We start from the raw sequence: 18,386 nt of genomic DNA on the forward strand, positions 1-18,386 counted from the left end.
CACAACATGGCAAAGGCTGATTAGGGATAGTCAGTATGGTTTTGTATGTGGGAGATGGTGTCTCACAAAGTTTTTTAAGAAGCAACCAAAAGTTACTTTACTGGGAAGTGTTGCAGAGCAGAGGGATCATGGAGTGCAAGTGCATAGTTCCTTGAAAATTATGTAACAGATAGATAGGGTTGTGAAGAAGACTCAGTTCATTGATCAGGATATTTAGTATAGAAGTTGGGATGTTATGTTACAGTTGTACAAGACAATGGCGAGGTCGCATTTAGAGTATTGTGTTTAGTTTTGGACCCTTCTATAGGAAGGATGTCATTAAGCTGGAAAGAGTGTAGAGAAGATTTACAAGGATGTTGCCAGGACTTGAGCATGTGGGCTATAGGGAGAGGTTGAGCAGGCTAGGACTTTATTCCTTGGAGTGCAGGAGGATGAGGACTGATCTTGGAGAGGTATGTAAGATCATGAGGGGAATAGATAGGGTAAATGCACAGTCTTTTCCTCAGAGTAGGAGAATCAAGAATCAGGGGACATAGGTTTAGAGAGGGGAATAATTTAATAGGAACCTGAGTGGTAACTTTTCACACACAGGGAACGGTGGGTATATGGAACGAGCTGCCAGAGGATGTAGTTGATGCAGGTACAATAACATCATTTAGAAGGTATTTGGACAGGTACATGGATAGGTGGAACTAATGTAGATAGTGCATCTTGATCGGCATGGGCAAGTTGGGCCGAAATGCCTATTTCTGTTCTATATTACTATATAGCAGTAATTTGTAATGTTACGATAATTTAAAATTAAAGGTCATAAATACAACAGTCACCAATAAATCCAGAGATTTCAAGGGATGGTGTTTGACCCTAACAAATGTTATAATAAATGCCTTGTGGTATTTGAGGCAAACAGCACGGAAGCTTTTAAAAGAATAGTGGAACTGTGCAACAAGTACACACCAAACCACTGAGCAGCTTTGGCTGAATAACCCAAGAAATTAGGAGGCATTTTCCACAATATATCGAGCTGTTGTACAAATAGCCCACATTTTATTGAAAATGCAAGCTTTTTTAAAACAGTAATCCTTATACAATCACACAACATTATGACAAACAAGTTTCTTTGGAAGGCATTTGAAGGACCAGTCAAGTTTACACAATCCAAACAACCTTTCTTGCAACAGAACAGCTTTTACAATGCACACATCAATTACTCCACTTGCATTATTTGGAATGTTGAGCTCTGCAACTTTGAACTGCACAGCAGTAATCATTTGGCACTTACAATAAATGCCTGGTACCATGTGTGGCCTAAACATAGTGCCAGCGCATACAACAGCAGAAACTCTGGCAAAACATCCAGTATTTTTTAAAAAGCAGTCTATTGTGAAAAAAGTAGTCAAGGGTAATTCATTCTTCAAGATAACCCTCCATTTATAAAAGGGTACTTTCCAGGTCTCATAATTTTTCACAAACAAGATTTGACTGCAGTTACTTAAAATCCAGTTTGATAATGTAAATTTCCAAATACTAGCCAATTTGAGCAGCATAATTGTCACATACAAAAAATTAAAAAAGCTAAAAGGATAGCTGATGTTTAAAAACAAATTTACCTACACAAGTATGTGGTGTTGGTAAACATTCTCAAAATTCTTAATTTGAAATTACCAAAATCTTTCAATGCATAATTTCTTGATGGCATTAATGCTTCTGTGTTAAAACTATTCCATGTCCCATTTAAAAAAGGCAGTGTTGTAAGCAAGCTGTAGGTCTTGTAATGTGTACTCATGTACTTTTGCATTACTCGCTTCTGTTAAATTTACCCTCTGGACAAAACCAAGCTCCCATTACCGTCAGCAATCAGTTTCGTTCCTGTCACTGCGGTAACCCTAAAATAAAGTTACTAAATCCAAATTGGTTGGTGATTCTTGCAGAAAGTTCTTATGACTTTCCCACATGCCTTTAAATGCTTCACTACCTTTTATTTTAATTAGTTGAGAGATACAGCAGGGAAACAAGCCCTTTGACCAACTGAGTCCATGCCAACCATCAATTACCCGTTCACATACTAGTTCTATATTATCTACTCCTTACACACTAGGAGCAATTTACAGAAGGCCAATTAACCTGCAAACTGGCAGGTGTTTGGGGTGTGGGAGGAAACAGGAGCAATTGGTGAAAACCCATGCAGTCACAGGGAAAACGTACAAACCACACAGACAGCACCCGAGGTCAAGATCGAACCTGAGTCTCTGTCACCATGCGGCAGCAGCTCTACTGCTGCGCCACTGTGCTGCCCTTAGATGGTTTGCAATGAGGAAGATCAGAGAACATGAACCAGCAGGTTACTTCTTTTAAATAATTGGCACATGCAAAGCAGGCAGAACAACCGTTTCTAAGCTGCACTGTCTGATTTTCCGGGAGCCTGGCTGTTCCTCTACTGTGACTGAATAGGAGCAGTATGAACTCTGTACACAAGATACGAAAAATCTAATGGGCCTATTTGCTTTTGTGTTTTAATTTGTAATGACGAACATGCTACTATTTTAAGAGGGTGCCGTCTAAACTTTCTTCAGATGCTGTTGACTTTACAGGTTTGTTAAATGCAGGTCATGTGGGCATGGTGCTTTGAGGAGAGGAATGCTGCTCCTTTACCAGGCAGCAGGCAGTGCACTAAGGGGTGTTGTCACCTAATGGCCTCTGTTGTTCTGTGGGAAAAGAACCAATGCCTAACATCTGCAGTTCCTGGGATGATTAATTCCTGTTCTCCTAAGAGTAATCTGTAGCCAACAAGCCCAGGTAGATCCCGCCACACACCAGCAGTAGGGTCTACAAGACACGATACAGGTAAAACATTGGCTGCTATTTGAAGGGTGCCCACCACCACCACAATCCTGTGGCACCTCCTTGTACCTGCTAACCGGCACAGTTCGCCCTAGCCTTGAAGCTCAGAACTGCAGTCACTCAGCTGAGAACTCTGATGTAACCACAATGGTACGAAGTAGAAACAATTAGCAAAGATGATATTTACAGGTTTGTCATGAAGAAAGTTTGGAATTTAAACAACATGAAACATAATAGTTATGTCAAGAGCTCAGGTATAAGTCACGATAGCCTTAGATGCTCCAAGCTTTGAGGATGTAACAGCAGCAAAATTCAACTGAAGCTGTTCCGCACAACACTGATGTAAGCCACAGTCTACTCATTGCCTATGAATGGCATCATAATTGTACACTGGTAGTGACCAACAGAAGCCACGTTAGCCAAACAGCAGCCAGACGTCAGTGCAAGGCTTTTACACCCGACTCGTCTCCAGTCCACATGAGGCCGTTGGCACAGCACGATGTCTACCCTGAAGGCAGAGGAGAGTGTGAAGACTTGGATGGTGTCTTTTGGCTCTTTGGTGGGTGTCCTCCTTAGGTCTGTACTTTATAAAGCAAGGTTCAAGCTCCCGATCTGGAGGCGAGGATTAATCTACCGACTGTCACCACCGTCTTCTTCGACCCATGCAACTATTTTGCCTTCCCAACCTGGAACGATGTCGTCATCATGGAAAAGCTGTGGGAACAAATTATAAAAAGGTCTACATTTGCCAACCTCTGCTTTTGGTACGGGTTGTAACATCCTGCACACGCTTTGTAAAACAAAGTTACATCATTTACCCATTTATCAATTGGAGATGTGCAAGAATAGTGGGTCGGTTACGAGCATGGTTTCCGGTGGCCTGAATCGTTGATGCAGCGGCAGGAATTCAAACTGCAACACGGCAGCCTGCACGTAAGCCCATCTGCAAGATGGCTCACTGCAGCTGTCTCTTATGATGGAGGTCAGCATGGCAGTGGTCTGGGCAATAATAGCTGGGTTAGTCAGCAATGCTCAACCCCAGTGAGTTAATTACACGCTTGGCAATCTAGTTACACCAAAGTTGCGCATGCTCCTTTACACAACACAGACAATAATGTTCTAAAGTTCCTTCACAGTGCCAAATTCTGGGTCCAGTGCCATTGATAATTCCCTTCCCGATCTATTTCTGCTTTAAAATCAAGTCACCTCGCCAAGGCTGGAAAATTAGGTTAGCAAATTAATAATGTACAAGTTTAAACTAGATCTTTATGTCCAATTTAAATAAAAAGATTTTCCCTTGGGACATGGGAATCTAGTTGTATCCAAGTCGCACGTGCTCCTTTACACAACGCAAACAATATAGTTCACTGCCAAGTAAAAGCCACAAATATCTGTAATATTCCACCCGACAAAGACCAATGCCTCAAGCTTACCTCTTCCTTCACAGTGCCAAACTCTGGGTCCAGTGCCTTGAAGTGATATCGATAGTTCCCTTCCCGATCTATTGCTGCTTTAAAATCTTTAAGAGTCACCTCACCAAGGCTGGAAAATTAGGTTAGCAAATTAATAACGTACAAGTTTAAACAGGATCTTTTCGGCCAATTTAAATAAAAAGATTTTCCCTGAGCGAATGTGGAAAGAAATGCACACCTTGTGCGTAGCAAGAAGTTGTAGCGAGGTAGCCATCACACAGACCAGCTTCCCCACCATCAACATTTCACACTGCCTTGAGAAAGTTGCCAACATAATCAAGGACTTTTCTTACCCCAGTCATTCTTACCCCTCCCATCGGGCGGAAGATACCAAAGTTTGAAAGCACGTACCACCAGAACAGCTTTTTCCCCACTGTTATCAGACTACTGAATGGTCATCCCATAAACTAGGGTGTAGTCCCAATCTTCCAACCTACCTCGCAGCAGTGCTGCATTTCTTATTTAATCTGCACTTTCTCTGCGACTGTAAAGCCATAATGCTGTAACACTATATTCTGCACTCGTATTTTCTCTTTGTACTACCTGCTGTACTTGCATTTGGCTTGATTGTACTCATGTATAATATGATTTGACTGGATAGCAGCAAACAAAGCTTATCACTGTATCTTGCAAAAAGTGGCAATAATAAACCAAAATCAACTCAGTGCTTTGTACGTGCACAGCAGCAGCCGAGGCTGAGTAAGCTGATGGCTTTCTATCTTCAGGGACATCACGGCAAAGATTAGAACCTTATTTGTATCATGCAATCAGTATTAGTTTTAAAAAAGCCATTTACTTTCCCAGAATAAAGCTAAAAGATCCCTGTATTACAATCCTGTATTCTCATAGACATCGGTCATATCTTATTCACTGGTTCAAAGTCATATTTTCACTGTTTAAACATCATTTCAGCTGTTTATCGAGAAGAGAAAAATGCAGAAGGAAAGCAGATGGGGAAAAGCTTGTACAAAAAAAACACGCTAATGCTTCATCCAATAGTTTTGCCCATGAAACCGAAGGAAATTTTTGATGGTCTCATTGTCAAAATATTTCTGCGAGTGGTAGAATACTTGCCTCTTTGGAATGTTTATCATGAATGGCACAAGGGTTCGGTCTGTGAAGTATAGCACCTTTGTGAAGACACGATTTCTCAGACCAGGGCTGTTGTGAAAATGAAGAGTCGCTGAGAAAGAAAAAGAGAAGTCATTCTGAAATGCGAAAACCAAATATGCTGCCACATGATGGCAACTACAGTACATCAATGACCCTACATGTGTACGGTGGAGAAAATAGTAATAACAAATGATAAAAAACAACAAAATAACAATGATCAAATATTCTCTGCACATTACAACCAGAATATGGCTGCATTATGGTATAATGACTTGTTCACAATCTTACAAATATTTCTTAAAAAAGAAAAACAATTAAGTTAAAATATCATGCATCACATATCATGCATCACATATCACATATCAAATTGAGCTACGATTTGATGCCTAAAACAGCTGCTATTTAATTGTTCAGAACTTACTGGGATTTGATGGCCAGGATTCTCTTTCTGTGTCTGATCCTCTTCCTGAATTTTTCACTGGAGTCTACACAACATTAACAAAAAAGTGTATTTACCATGCATCTCTATATTGCTTTCAGGAAATTATATATAGTTTTACAAATCAAGTTTTGTGCTCATTATTGAACTGTAGGCATATCGGCATCCAATTTGTGTAAAGCAAGCTCTCACAATAGCAATTTAATGTGATTTTGTCTCAGAGATTAATGTTGTCTGGAATATTGGAACAACACCCTGTGTTCATTGGAAATAACGCCACAGGTTCCTCGAGCCACTCGAGAGCGGGCAAAGCTCATGGTGACCCGGTATTGAGGCAGGTACTATAGCAGCATTTAAAAGACATGTGGACAGTTACTAGGAATGATTTAGAGGGATTAGAGCTAAATGTGGTCAAATGGAACTGGCTTGGATGTTGGTCGGCATGGATGAGTTGGGACGAAGGGTCCGTTTCCGTGTTTTGTGACTAGATGCATTGCTTCCCCAACTAATGGCATTATACAGTTTGAACACAGGGTGTTAAAATCAAGTGGTGTGCAATTGGTACATTGAGTCTAGTTCCTAACCAGAAGCTTCAGCTCACTTGTCATGTGACAGATCTGAGATTAGCGTATGATGCACCTAAGATAGACACAAAAAGCTGGAGTAACTCAGCGGGTTAAGCAGCATCTATGGAGAAAGTTAATAGAAGATGTTTCAGGTTGAGATCTTACTTCAGACCAGAAGGACTCGACCCAAAACGTCACCTATTCCTTTTCTCCAGAGATGCTGCCTGACCTGCTGAGTTACTCCAGCTTTTTGTGTCTGTCTTTGGTTTAATCAGCATCTGCAGTTCCTGCTTATACATATGGTTGCACCAGTCAGTTTTATACCACAGCGCAGTTTCAACTAATGAAGATTGCTCACATAGATATAAAGAGTAAGGAAAAAATCCACCAGAAATTGATCACTGAATCATTTGGTTTTACACAGCTAGGGAACACGTCCTTACTTTGTTGCTGCCTCTTCCCTGTGCTTGGGCTACATGCATTCGGTCTAATAAACTTGAAATTCCTTGTTCCAGGGTGTCGATGGTGTGGTGCTGAGGGTCATGACCAGCAAAGCTGTTACGTAAACTTCGTAGTGAATCTCGTACCACCTGAAGGTCCTCTGTCTGAATTTACACAAGGAAACATACACAGAATATCATTCAGACGGATGTTCCTGACTCAACGGCAATCAAACACAGCCTTTCATTGGACAGCAGCTGTACAATGAATTCTAAGGAAAGTTTTAACTTGTTTTGCAGTCAGAAATTTGAAATAATAATCTCTAAAATTCAGTGCATCATGCTGCGAGCAGCTGTAAAAACCAATGAAATAAAATGCTCAGTAATAATCAGGGTTTAATGCGGAGATATTTGTGAGGGGTCAGCTTGAGTTTTTCATTATTATTCATGCACTGTATGAAATCATGCCCATTTATTAATGATAAATTGCATAAATTCTGTATCTGCCTGCGATGAGGCGGCAAACTGTACCTCTTCCTCCCCTCTGTTCACCAGCTGCTGCAGAAGTATCTCCTTGTGGTCCAACTCTCTCTGCAAGTCATTCTGTAACAATTAGAATATCACATAGAAGAAAAACAGCAATGTGAATAAGTTGGCACACGTACTTTTACCCGTTTTGCCGATTAATACTAAATACCTCACTAATCCAGGCGTTCGCTGAACAAGGGGTTACAACAGAAAGTACAGGTATGGCTGAGTAACAGCATGCCTCTCGGAAAAGGTGCAATGCCGGTGATTTTAATCACTACTCCAAACTGAAAGGATTTTTCTCGTTTAAACTTTTCATTTATATAACAAAGAGGATGTTAACTAGTTTATAACTGAAATGTTCAAAATTATTTTTAAAATGTTGAATTCAATCAAATGAGTAAATTCAATCAAATGGAGACACAAAGGACTGCAGCTGCTGGAATCAAGAGCATAAACAAAGTGCTGGAGTGTCCTGAAGCAGGATGTAGACCATTTGTCTGCCTCCACAGTTGCTGCCTGACCCGCTCAGCTCTTCCAGCACTTTTACTGAGTAAATCGATGGACTGGGAATATCACTTTAGTTTGCTTCAGTACCATTTAAATTTAAAAGTGCATAGAGAACTCAAATGGCTGTACCACACTTTCTTTGTATTGTTATTTGATATGATTGTATTTTTTGTGTTGTATAGTTTTGTGTACAGTTTGATGGACAAAGCACCTTCTCGTACCTTTATGTGAGTAGTTTCTGTTAGTTTCCGCAGTGCATCATCCAGTTTAACCTTCTGTTGTTGGAACAGTCTCTCCTTCTGACCCATCTCCCTCTGTGGGGACATATAACACATCACAAAGATGGAAACATTAGCATTTCTCAAATCGATTTACTTGTATGTGAAATCTTGTTGTGAGAAAAGCACAGCTGTCATTTGTGAAGTTATGGGTTGCATGTTGAATGATTCATTTCTCTGCTGTGTGCCAGTGGTTGAGGATGAATGCTGTCAGGGCTCTTCTGTGAATAGTGTGCTCTTCTGTGTAACCACGGGGTCCACTTGAAGCACTAACACAGAGAAGCTTTTGGTTGAACGTATTGTTCACAAGACAACAACTCCAATAATGTGGGATTCACTCCCATCTGCTGTCTACATATAATATTACTGCATCAAGCACAAGAACCAGTATGGCATTTTAAACAACAGTTACAATATATCTACATAACCAACAATGAGACATGAATATAATGCAACTTATAACATGATTTATTTACGTCCCAGAAAAATAATGATTTACAATTAATGTTCACTCTGTGAACCAGATTGTTGATGTAAAGTATGTGGCCATTTCAATAAATCGTGTGATTCTTAGACCCCAAAGTGCAATAATTTCCGACTGTGGGTCTTAGAGTTGCTTACTTTAAATTCCCCAACCATCCGGTTCCGTTCTTCAGACTTCCTCTGAAGGTCAAGCTGTCAACACAAAATGAAAGTGACAGAAATGGCTTCAGCAGTTATATTCAGGAAGATAAACAAGCAAAGGGCATTTGGCTCATCACATAAATCCCTAGAATGCTTTCTGAAAAGTGTTGCATCACATTAGCACCGTTAGACTCCATCGCCGCCAAGAAGCGTTGATTTCCTGATGTGAGCATTCGCCACTCCATCATTCATAAAGTTGAATTTACAGGTTCTCTCCTCATCACTCCCCCTTCTCATTATATACACAGGTACACCGCCACTGATCCGGGCACCTCCTTTAATCCGGACTAAATTACAAGAGTATTGCATGTGTCGCAGGCTCTTTCGGGTGGTGTGTCTCCGTGCTGAATCAGTTAATTGTTTACTTTGTTTATTCTTTATTTAAGTTTCTAGCAGTTCGTGGTGCTTTAGAGGTACGGGAGGGATATAGTTAGTGGGTCAGAGGTGTATTGTTGAATTATTATTATTATTATTACGTGACCTCTGTTGGCCCGGGAAAATTGATAATCTGGCAAGGTTCTATAAACCAAGGGTTCCGTACTTGTACTTAAAATATTGTTAACATGGAATTTCTTACTGTTCTGTTCACTTCACCATGGTAAATGTATCTGCTGAAAGGTATATTATTTTCACCACTTTCTATTTTAATTTCACCTGGCCACGACCTATCCCATACGTGGTTCTACTTCCAATGCCTCGCTCCTCAAGCACAAAATAAAGCCCTGGAGGAACTCAACCAGCCAGGAAGCACCTTATCAACTTGAATACATTTCCCGGTGAGTTAACTATCAAAGCCCCTCGGTCCTCACATTTTCACTCAGCAGTTCGTCCTTGGCCATGCCCGCTCTCAGCAACTCCTGCTTGAGCTGAAGAATGGAGTTTTCCTGCTGGGCCATCCGATGCTGCAAGGCATCCTGAGGAAAAAGCATGTGGCAGTGAGCAGGGAAGCATGCGCCAAGAGACCCCCACCCAGCTACGTCATATGGTCAAAATGTCCTGAATCAAATATATTATAAAGGACCTTAATATGCACTGCCATGCTCCTTAAAGGCATTAAAATGTTCTTTAGATAAAAAAGCATTTTCTTTCGTTTAGTTTAGAGATACATCACGGAAACAGGACCTTCTGCTCACCGAGTCCGCGCTGACCGTAAACTAGCACCACCCTACACACTAGGGAAAATTTACAACCAATGCCAATTAACCTGCAAACCTGTACGTCTTTGGAATGTGTGAGGAAACCAGAGCATCCAAGGAAAACCCATGCAGACACGGGGAGAAGGTGCAAACCCTGCACAGATAGTACCCATGGTCAGGATCGAACCCAGGTCTCTGGCGCTGTAAGGCAGCAACCCTACCGCTGGGTCACCATGCCGCCCCTCTGCCGAGAAGATTTACGAGGATGTTGCTGAGACCCAAAGACCTGAGCTATAGGGAGAGATTGGTCAGGATGGGACTTTAATCCTTGAAGCACAGGAGGCTAAGGGGCGATCTTATATTGGTGCATAGGATCATGAGGGAATAGAGAGAGTGGATGCACAGTCTTTCTCCCAGGGAAGGTAAACAGACTGTCTATTTCAGTGATTTGGATGGTTGAGGTGCAATTATTGGTCAGAACGTGGTGGACAACAGCTGTTGCTGCTCTGATTCTACTAGGCAGCAAAAAAGATCACAAAATAAGCTCCAAAAACTCTTCCACATAAGATCATTATTTTTTACTGATGTTCCACTCTGGGTTTGATCAACAGGGAATAGAAAGGTTCGTAATGTGAAACAGTCCCGTCCAGTTGATGCTTTGCACGTACAGATGTTACTGGGCACTCACCTTTACTCCCTGCAGATTCCTGGTTTGCTGTTTGAATTTTGAAAGTTCTTTCTGTCAATTCAAAAATAATTAAAGAAGGATTATTCCTACCCTACTAAAAACATTTCTCCTCCACCAGATAGGATACAAAATAATTATGGAGAGACCGCAGTAATGGAGATAGTGTAAAGTTCAGCTCACTCCAACCATTTATACGTTGAGGGAGAAACATGGTATAAAATGAATAATTCAAAACACCACCCATTCACACCACCACCCATTCCTACCGTTACCCATTCATAGGCTGGGTCTTTCTCTTTGGAGAATTTGAAGCTGAGAGGTGACCTTATTGAGGGGTACAAGATCATGAGAAACATGAATAAAGTGAATGAGTCTTTTTTCCAGGGTATAGGATTCTAAAATAAGACGACATAGGCTTAAGGTGAGAGGGGAGATGATCCAAGAAGGACCTTGGGAGCAACCTTTCCACTCAGAGGGTAGTGCTCACCTGGAATGAACTGCCAGAGGAAGCTATAAGAGCGGATACAATTACGGCTTTTAAAAGGCATTTGGACAGATATGGGATAGGAAGGGTTTGGAGGGCTACAGGCCAAATTATGGTTAATACGCAAAGGGATACAAAGTGCTGGAGTAATTCAGCGGGTCAGGCACCATCTCTGGGCAACATGGATAGGTGACGTTTTAGGTCGAAACCTTTCTTCAGACTGAAGAGATCATGATCCAGCTTCCTTGGAGCTGTTACTGGCCGGTGTGCCACTGAGACTTGACAGGTCGTACACTATTACCCTTTCTCCACAACCGTGAGCAGCTTGGAGTCATGAATTAATGTCGTTTTGAAATGTTAACTTTCCACCTGACTAAATAGTTGGGGATTAACGTTACTCCCACGTTTGTAGAACCAGTTTGGTTCAAAGAAACAATTACACCAAACATAAACATTTTCTGAAGTCGTTTAAAAGCAGCTATTCTTTGTACCTTTAACTCTTGGCATTCATCCATGCTTAGATCCAATCGACTCTTGATGATGACCTGATTTAGACAAGAATTTACAGTCAAATGTTTACTCCAGATACAAGAAACGGTTATACAGACCAAACATTACTGTGTAGCTCGTTATACAACAGCACGTACCAGTTGCTCTTCTGCACATGCTCCTTGCTCACTCAGGGGAAATGACCCCTCCTGTTCATCTTCAGGAAGTGAACCATTCAATAGTAACCCCTGGCAACAAAAGCAACAGAATTATAACATGGTTTCAGGTGACAAAGACACTCAATGAGGTAAACTCACAAGGAGCTGGTGTTAGATGTCTGCAGCAATTACCACACAACTACAGTCTGTTCATTTTAGAAATCAAAAACAGTGGGAACAGTATTAAGTATAATACATTTTGTAATACAAAATGAGCAATGGGAGCAATTCTGATGCCACGGAAGAATATTATGAAAATCAATTTGTCAAAAGTATATGCAAAATCACTCAAAAAATTAGTGGTCTTTAAAATTGAATAAAATTAATCCTTTAACTTGCCAGATATGGTTGTATTTAGATTTTGTAAGTATTGGTTACACCCTGGTAGCTAGAGTTGCTCAAAGGCCAGAATTAACCAGAGTGCCTGATACCTGAATGGTAATGGTAACTTAAACAGATACATTAGCACACAACCTGCCTTGGCAACAATTACGTTGTGAACATGCTTCAGTACCATGACCAACAGGACCTCAATATGATGACATTTTGTATTTTTAAATTATTTTGCCCTCTTGATAGTCATAGAGTCTTACAGCATGGAAATAGGCACTGCGGCCCAACTTACCCACACCAGCCAATATGTACCATCTTCACTAGTCCGACCTGCCTGCATTTGGCCCATATCTCTTTAAACCTGTCCTGTTCATGTACCTGTCTAAATGTTTCTTAAACGTTGCAATAGATATAAATATAATAATATATAGACATAAATAATTTATAGATATAAATTATTACCAATCAGGGTAACAAGATAAACACATTTTTTGAAGTGCGCAAATGAAAGTACATACTTGTAGGATGGAAATCATCTTTCTGGCCTCCTCCATTTCCTTGCCCAGCTGGTCCTGTTGATCCAATAACTGATCCTCCCACAGGGAGTGGCTGTCATTCATCAGGAATTTTCCAGAGTTGATGGACATCCATGGAGATTCAATATTATCCTCTGACAGGGAAAGATTATTAATGGAATTATTGCAGAATAATCTCAGCTACCAAATTAAAGATCCTCATTTGCAAATTAAAATGTTTAAATAAAATCTATATTTTCCTGGAATACCCTTTATAAAAAGTTTTTTTCTATGCTTTCCAAATGAAAATGTCATACATTGAGTGATTTCCAATTCAGCCTACAGAAAGACTAGCGGCAATCTAAAGGTTACTAGTTTAACGCAAAGCCAGGACAGGAATACAATGCTGCAATGTTGAGAACTATAATCTGCACTCCGTATCTTCCTCTTTGCTCTATCTATTGTACATGAGTTTGAACTGACTGTATTTATGTATGGCACATGTGACCTGCTTGGATAGCATGCAAATTAAAGCTTTTTTCTATATTTTAGTTCAAATGACAATAATAAGCCAAACCTGGACAGTCAATTTAGTTTTGGGTGCTGAATATCCCACTGACATGTCAACTATTCATACCTCCAAGTAGGAATGTGCAGAAGTATCTAATGCTTTCCCACAGTGTATAGGTCCTGATCTTTTAATTCAGCAACCTTTGCCAACTTTCTACAAAAAAATTCTTTCAACATTTTTAATATCGATTTAGTATCATATAGTGAATATTTTTATATCAATTTAGTATCATTTGCTGATTCTTTTTATATCAATTTAGTAACATTTAGTGAATATTTTTATATCCATTCAGTATCATAATGTTTTCCCGATTCCTATCTTAGATTGATATCAGTCACATAATCATTGGGTGAAAAAAAAAGTTTAATTTGCATTTGTAGTCATTGGCCCAGTCATTATCTTGAAACTTGCCGGTAATTCTGGATGGAATTGCAGCAATTTTCAGAAATAACTGTAATGAAGCCTTCAACCCCATCATTAGTTTGCACAAGGGTGCGGTCCAGAGATTCTCAAGACATCCTTACCACTCTCTTTCCTCTGGAAGGAAAGCAGTAGTGGAGCACCCACAGCTTCCCACCTCTGAGAGAAAGAAACGGCCCCAAAAAGCTCCACCAGGTGGAGCTGCCGAGCGTTCACTGACTACATTTCAATGGGCAGTAAAGGCTGCATTCACTCAATCCACTCGGGCATCAATGTATTCCTCCTGAAGACAGACACAAAATACTGGAGTAACTCGGCGGGTCAGGCAGCATCTCTGGAGAAAAGGAATAGGTGACGTTTCGGATCTAGACTCTTCTTCAGCTATTCCTTTGCTCCAGAGATGCTGCCTGACCCACTGAGTTACTCCAGCATTTTATGTCTATCTTCGGTGTAAACCAGCATCTGCAGTTCCTACACATGAATTTCTGCTGAGGTATACACTAGTGTTTACATTTAAAATTCTCTTCTAATAAAGATCGATGTGTTTAATTTATACGTTTTTCAATGCTTTTGAATGTTGTTGACTCCCAATCATTCCTGTGTTTGACAGCTGGCTTAGCCTAACACATGATATAGCCAGCTCTCAAGGTAATACAGTGACCCTGGAGTCCTGATCTTCACTGAAGTTGTCTTGTCAATGGGGCTGCAGCCAGTGTGCCAGTTTCATGGATCAAGTTGCAGGAGGATATTCCAGTTAAATGTGTAGCGGACAGGTAGGGGAGCAATGAGCTAGGGCAGCTCCCCTCTCCTCGAAATTCAGAACATTTTTCATAGTCATAGAGTCAGAGCCATGCAGCGCAGAAACAGACCCTTCGGCCCAACTAGTCCATGCCCACCAAGATGCCCCATCTACACTTGTCCCACCTGCCTTCATCTTTAGTTTAGTTTGTGTAGGAAAGAACTGCAGATGCTGGTTTAAATCGAAGGTAGACACAAAATGCTGGAGTAACTCAGCGGGTCAGACAGCAGTTCTGGAGAGAAGAAATGGGTGACGTTTCGGGTCGAGACCCTTCTTCTTCAGTTTAGTTTATTATTAATGGCATGTGTATCAAGGTACAGTAAAAAGCTTGCTATCCAGTCAAAGAAAAGACTATATGTGATTACAATCATGCCGCCCACAGTGCATGGATAAAGGATAATGTTTAGTGCAAGATAAAGTCCGATAAAGTCCAATTATAGATAGTTCAAACGTTTTAAATGGAGTAGATGGGATGTCGTGATTGCACTCAAGCTGGTGAGAGGACAGTTATGTTGGCTGATAACAGCTGTGGAAAAACTGTCCCTGAATCTGGAGGTATGCGTTTTCCAACCTTTGCCTGATGGGAGAGGGGAGAAGAGGGAGAGACCGTGGTGAGAATTCAGTCCGTGATTATGCTGATGGCCCTGCTGAAACAGCATGAAGTGTAGATGGATTCAATGGAAATGAGGTTGGTTTGCATGATGGTCTGAGCTACTTTCACAACACTCTGCAATTTCTTGTGGTCTTGGATGGAGCTGTTCCCAAACCATACTGTGATACATTTGGCCCATATCCCTCTAAACCTTTGCCCAAATGTCTTTAAATGTTGTTATATTATCTGCCTCAACTATCTCTTCTGGCAGCTCGTTCCATGTACCCATCACCCTCTGTGTGAAAAAGTTTCTCCTCAGGTTCCTATTAAATATTTCCCCTCTCACCTTAAACCTATGATCTCTGGTTCTTTATTCCCCTACTCTGGGAAAAAATGGCTCATTTTTCTCCCAAGAAGATCCAGATTGTGCTTATTGAAGACTCTCGGGGAAGCAGAACAGTAGAAAGTTTCGGTGGGTGTCAGCACCTCCCTCAAGTAGCCGTGATGGTCCATCGCATAAATTATCACGCCACTCTAAGGCGACGCGGGGTAGGGGGACGCCTCTACAGAGAACATAGAAAGTCACTGTTGGAGGAGCTAAAGCTTGATGAGGGGTGGTGTATCGTAGCTTTCCTGCCAAGTCTATTAAAGCTGTGGGCCAGGAACATGGATCGGAGGCTAACCGCTGAGATGGAGAACTGTGTCTGGAGGCGGTGGGACAAACTCAACCCCGGCTAAAGGTCCTGAAGACCAGCTCAAGGTGGATCAAAACCAATTGTCTGTAAAGAGAGCTATCCGAATGTGACTATCTAAATCTGTCTTTTTCCTGAGGGAGGGCTGCGGAAGACATGGCTCACCTGTCTCTTCGGGGGACAGACTATAGTGTAAGGTCGTAATGCGGGGGAAAAGATTAAAGGTGGGAGCAAGGGGAAGTGATAATGGGGGGGCCTGTCATAGAAAGGGGGACCTTGTGAGGAGAAGGGGGAAGGATTCAGAGGCAGGCGAGAACACTGGGACAGAAAGGGACCTCAGCAAAAGGGGGAAAGTTTTTTCAGCGGGCAACAAATGAGTGTATCAACAGGAAAAGGAGGCATTGTGTTGCATGAAAAGAATCTCTATGAGGGATCCCAGATTGATAATAAAAAAAAATCATATTCCCTTGTGCGTGCGGGTTATGCAGTGGGTGAAAAAAGACGATTTCAGGCGCTTCAGGGACAGGGTTCGAGGGTGGGAGGCTGTGGGTAGTTAACATCTGAACTGATCAGGAGGTTATCGCGAAGTGGTCAGTGACGGGAGAGCTCGAAAAAGAGAGATCACTGCCCCTCTTGGCTCTTCCGGTTTCAGTGGTCCTCCAAATATCCAAATGGCTGATTTAAACTGGAGGTGGGTGAGGCGAGCGGGCTTAAGGAATTAAGATAAGTAAGTAAGTTAGCGGAATTTCCCACAACCATGTTCATCTGGCAATTTGCAGCAGACTTTCTCTGGACAGCTGGTCCTACTGTCCAAGACTCTCCCTTAATCTAGCTTGGAGAGAACGTTCACGTACAGGGGTCAGGGAACTCCCAGTTCGTCTTTCTGGGTGAGAGGAATAGGATAAAGAGCATCGCGTCACGACGCTTTGACTGGTGACATGGAGAACCTGTTTTTTTGCAGCGTGTTCATTTGACGGGGCATAAGGTGACTTGTGAAGAAAGCGTGAAGCACTTTAGCTGCCGGAGTGACTTGTACATTCCAGCTCCACTGACTGCGGATTGAACACAAAAATAAAAAAACTCTCCTAGTTATAAAGCACTGGATACGTAATTAATGGTACATTGTAACAAGCCTTCAAGTACCATCTTGTACCACGACAACGTCGACCCGTCAACGATACAGTAGCCCTTGATCTCAAAGCGCGGAAGCCGTATCAAGATACAAACCAAGAATCAGAGCTCTACGACCGAAGTCACAACATTGTTCAAGGATTGTTGAAACAAAACATCGCGAGGGTCAGGACATGTCGGGCAGCTTTCCTGCTTCATTTCGCAGACATACAATTCAACGACTGTGGCATAAACCTCTTGCATTAAAACAAGAGAGCCTGTCCGCGTGGAAAGCCCTTCATAACTTTTTATCATATTTTAATCAGGCGGACTGCGAAGTCAAGATTTTTATTGATTAGGAATCTTTTGCAAGCTCATAATATATTTTCGATTGTTATGGCAACTATTAACATCTTTGTGCCCGTAAAAGGCAGGCATTGTATATTTTACTCCATTTCTTGTTAATACCCTGGATGGGCTACAGAAAGATTACCAAAAGCGTATTGAAACACTATTATAAAATTAAACCTTTATTAGATGAGAAAACCTCTTGCGATACTCCCAATGCAGAGCATGTGGAACTCATCTTCACACACAGATCATTTCTATACTGACTACATCAACATCCCTGCATTTATCCGCAATTTAGAGGTCAGGCCCTTATGCAGGCACCACCTGCTCTGCTCATTATGTTACCTCCACACTTCCAGGTTACAAGTGCTCGTGGCTCGAAGGGCCGAGCGAAGCCGTGACTCCACCCGACTAATGTTCCTATACGATTTCTGAGGAGAAGTGAGGGGAAAAGGTGTGTATGACCGCGTGTGTCACTCACTGGCGTGGGCAATATCCCAAAGGATATCCACTCTGCCTTTATTCATACAAACCACTACTTGCTGTCACTGCCTTCCAACGTTATTTCAGTACCATACAATTTTACACAACAGTGGGTTTGACCAAAAACTTCCTCTCTTATTTGTGTGGTCCAACCCATGGTAAATAATGAGGTATGTTTCAGGCAGGTACGCGAACATATGGTATGTGATACAGTAGCTATTTCTCCTAACCATGGTTAAAACTTAGGAATGAAGAGTCTTTTGAGGCCTGGTATTTGTGCTAGAGGGCGCGCAGAAACTGGGTGGAGCGGTATTTACGTGGTTCTGCCCTTTACAATAGGGTGTCCCGCGTGTGGCAAAAATGACCTTATCGTACATGGCCTCACTATGGAGGATCAGTCCGACACTTGTTCAGGGCGTTATCTTATAAATGGAAAGATCGAAGTGTAGAAATGTAAACACAACTCTTAGTAGCCGAGGCAATAGGGACTAACACGGGCTGCTCCCCATATTGCTTGATGGTGACGGGGCTGGAAGACGTCGGGCGCCGTTAGGATAGACCAAAGAGCATGGCCTGCGGGAGGGAGCTCGTCCCGGTGTGCGTTATATCACGGACGAGGCCGTGCGCAAAGCCG

The 18,386-nt window shown here is 41.8% G+C and overlaps 1 protein-coding gene across 1 annotated transcript; it reads right to left on the minus strand.

The window, feature by feature from the left end:
- Window positions 1–1,025: 1,025 nt before the first annotated feature.
- On the minus strand, window positions 1,026–12,886 carry LOC129712331 (dixin-like). Its single transcript, XM_055660671.1, has 13 exons — window positions 12,738–12,886; window positions 11,827–11,916; window positions 11,671–11,724; window positions 10,696–10,746; window positions 9,681–9,785; window positions 8,809–8,862; window positions 8,131–8,223; window positions 7,403–7,474; window positions 6,875–7,036; window positions 5,848–5,911; window positions 5,388–5,496; window positions 4,275–4,383; window positions 1,026–3,555 (listed from the first exon to the last, which is right to left on the minus strand). Exons 1-13 carry the CDS (start codon window positions 12,864–12,866, stop codon window positions 3,472–3,474), a joined length of 1,176 nt encoding a protein of 391 aa, XP_055516646.1. The 5' UTR covers window positions 12,867–12,886; the 3' UTR covers window positions 1,026–3,471.
- Window positions 12,887–18,386: the final 5,500 nt, after the last annotated feature.

Source organism: Leucoraja erinacea, chromosome 32 (assembly GCF_028641065.1).
Source record: "Leucoraja erinacea ecotype New England chromosome 32, Leri_hhj_1, whole genome shotgun sequence".
NCBI classification, from domain to species: Eukaryota; Metazoa; Chordata; class Chondrichthyes; order Rajiformes; family Rajidae; genus Leucoraja; species Leucoraja erinaceus.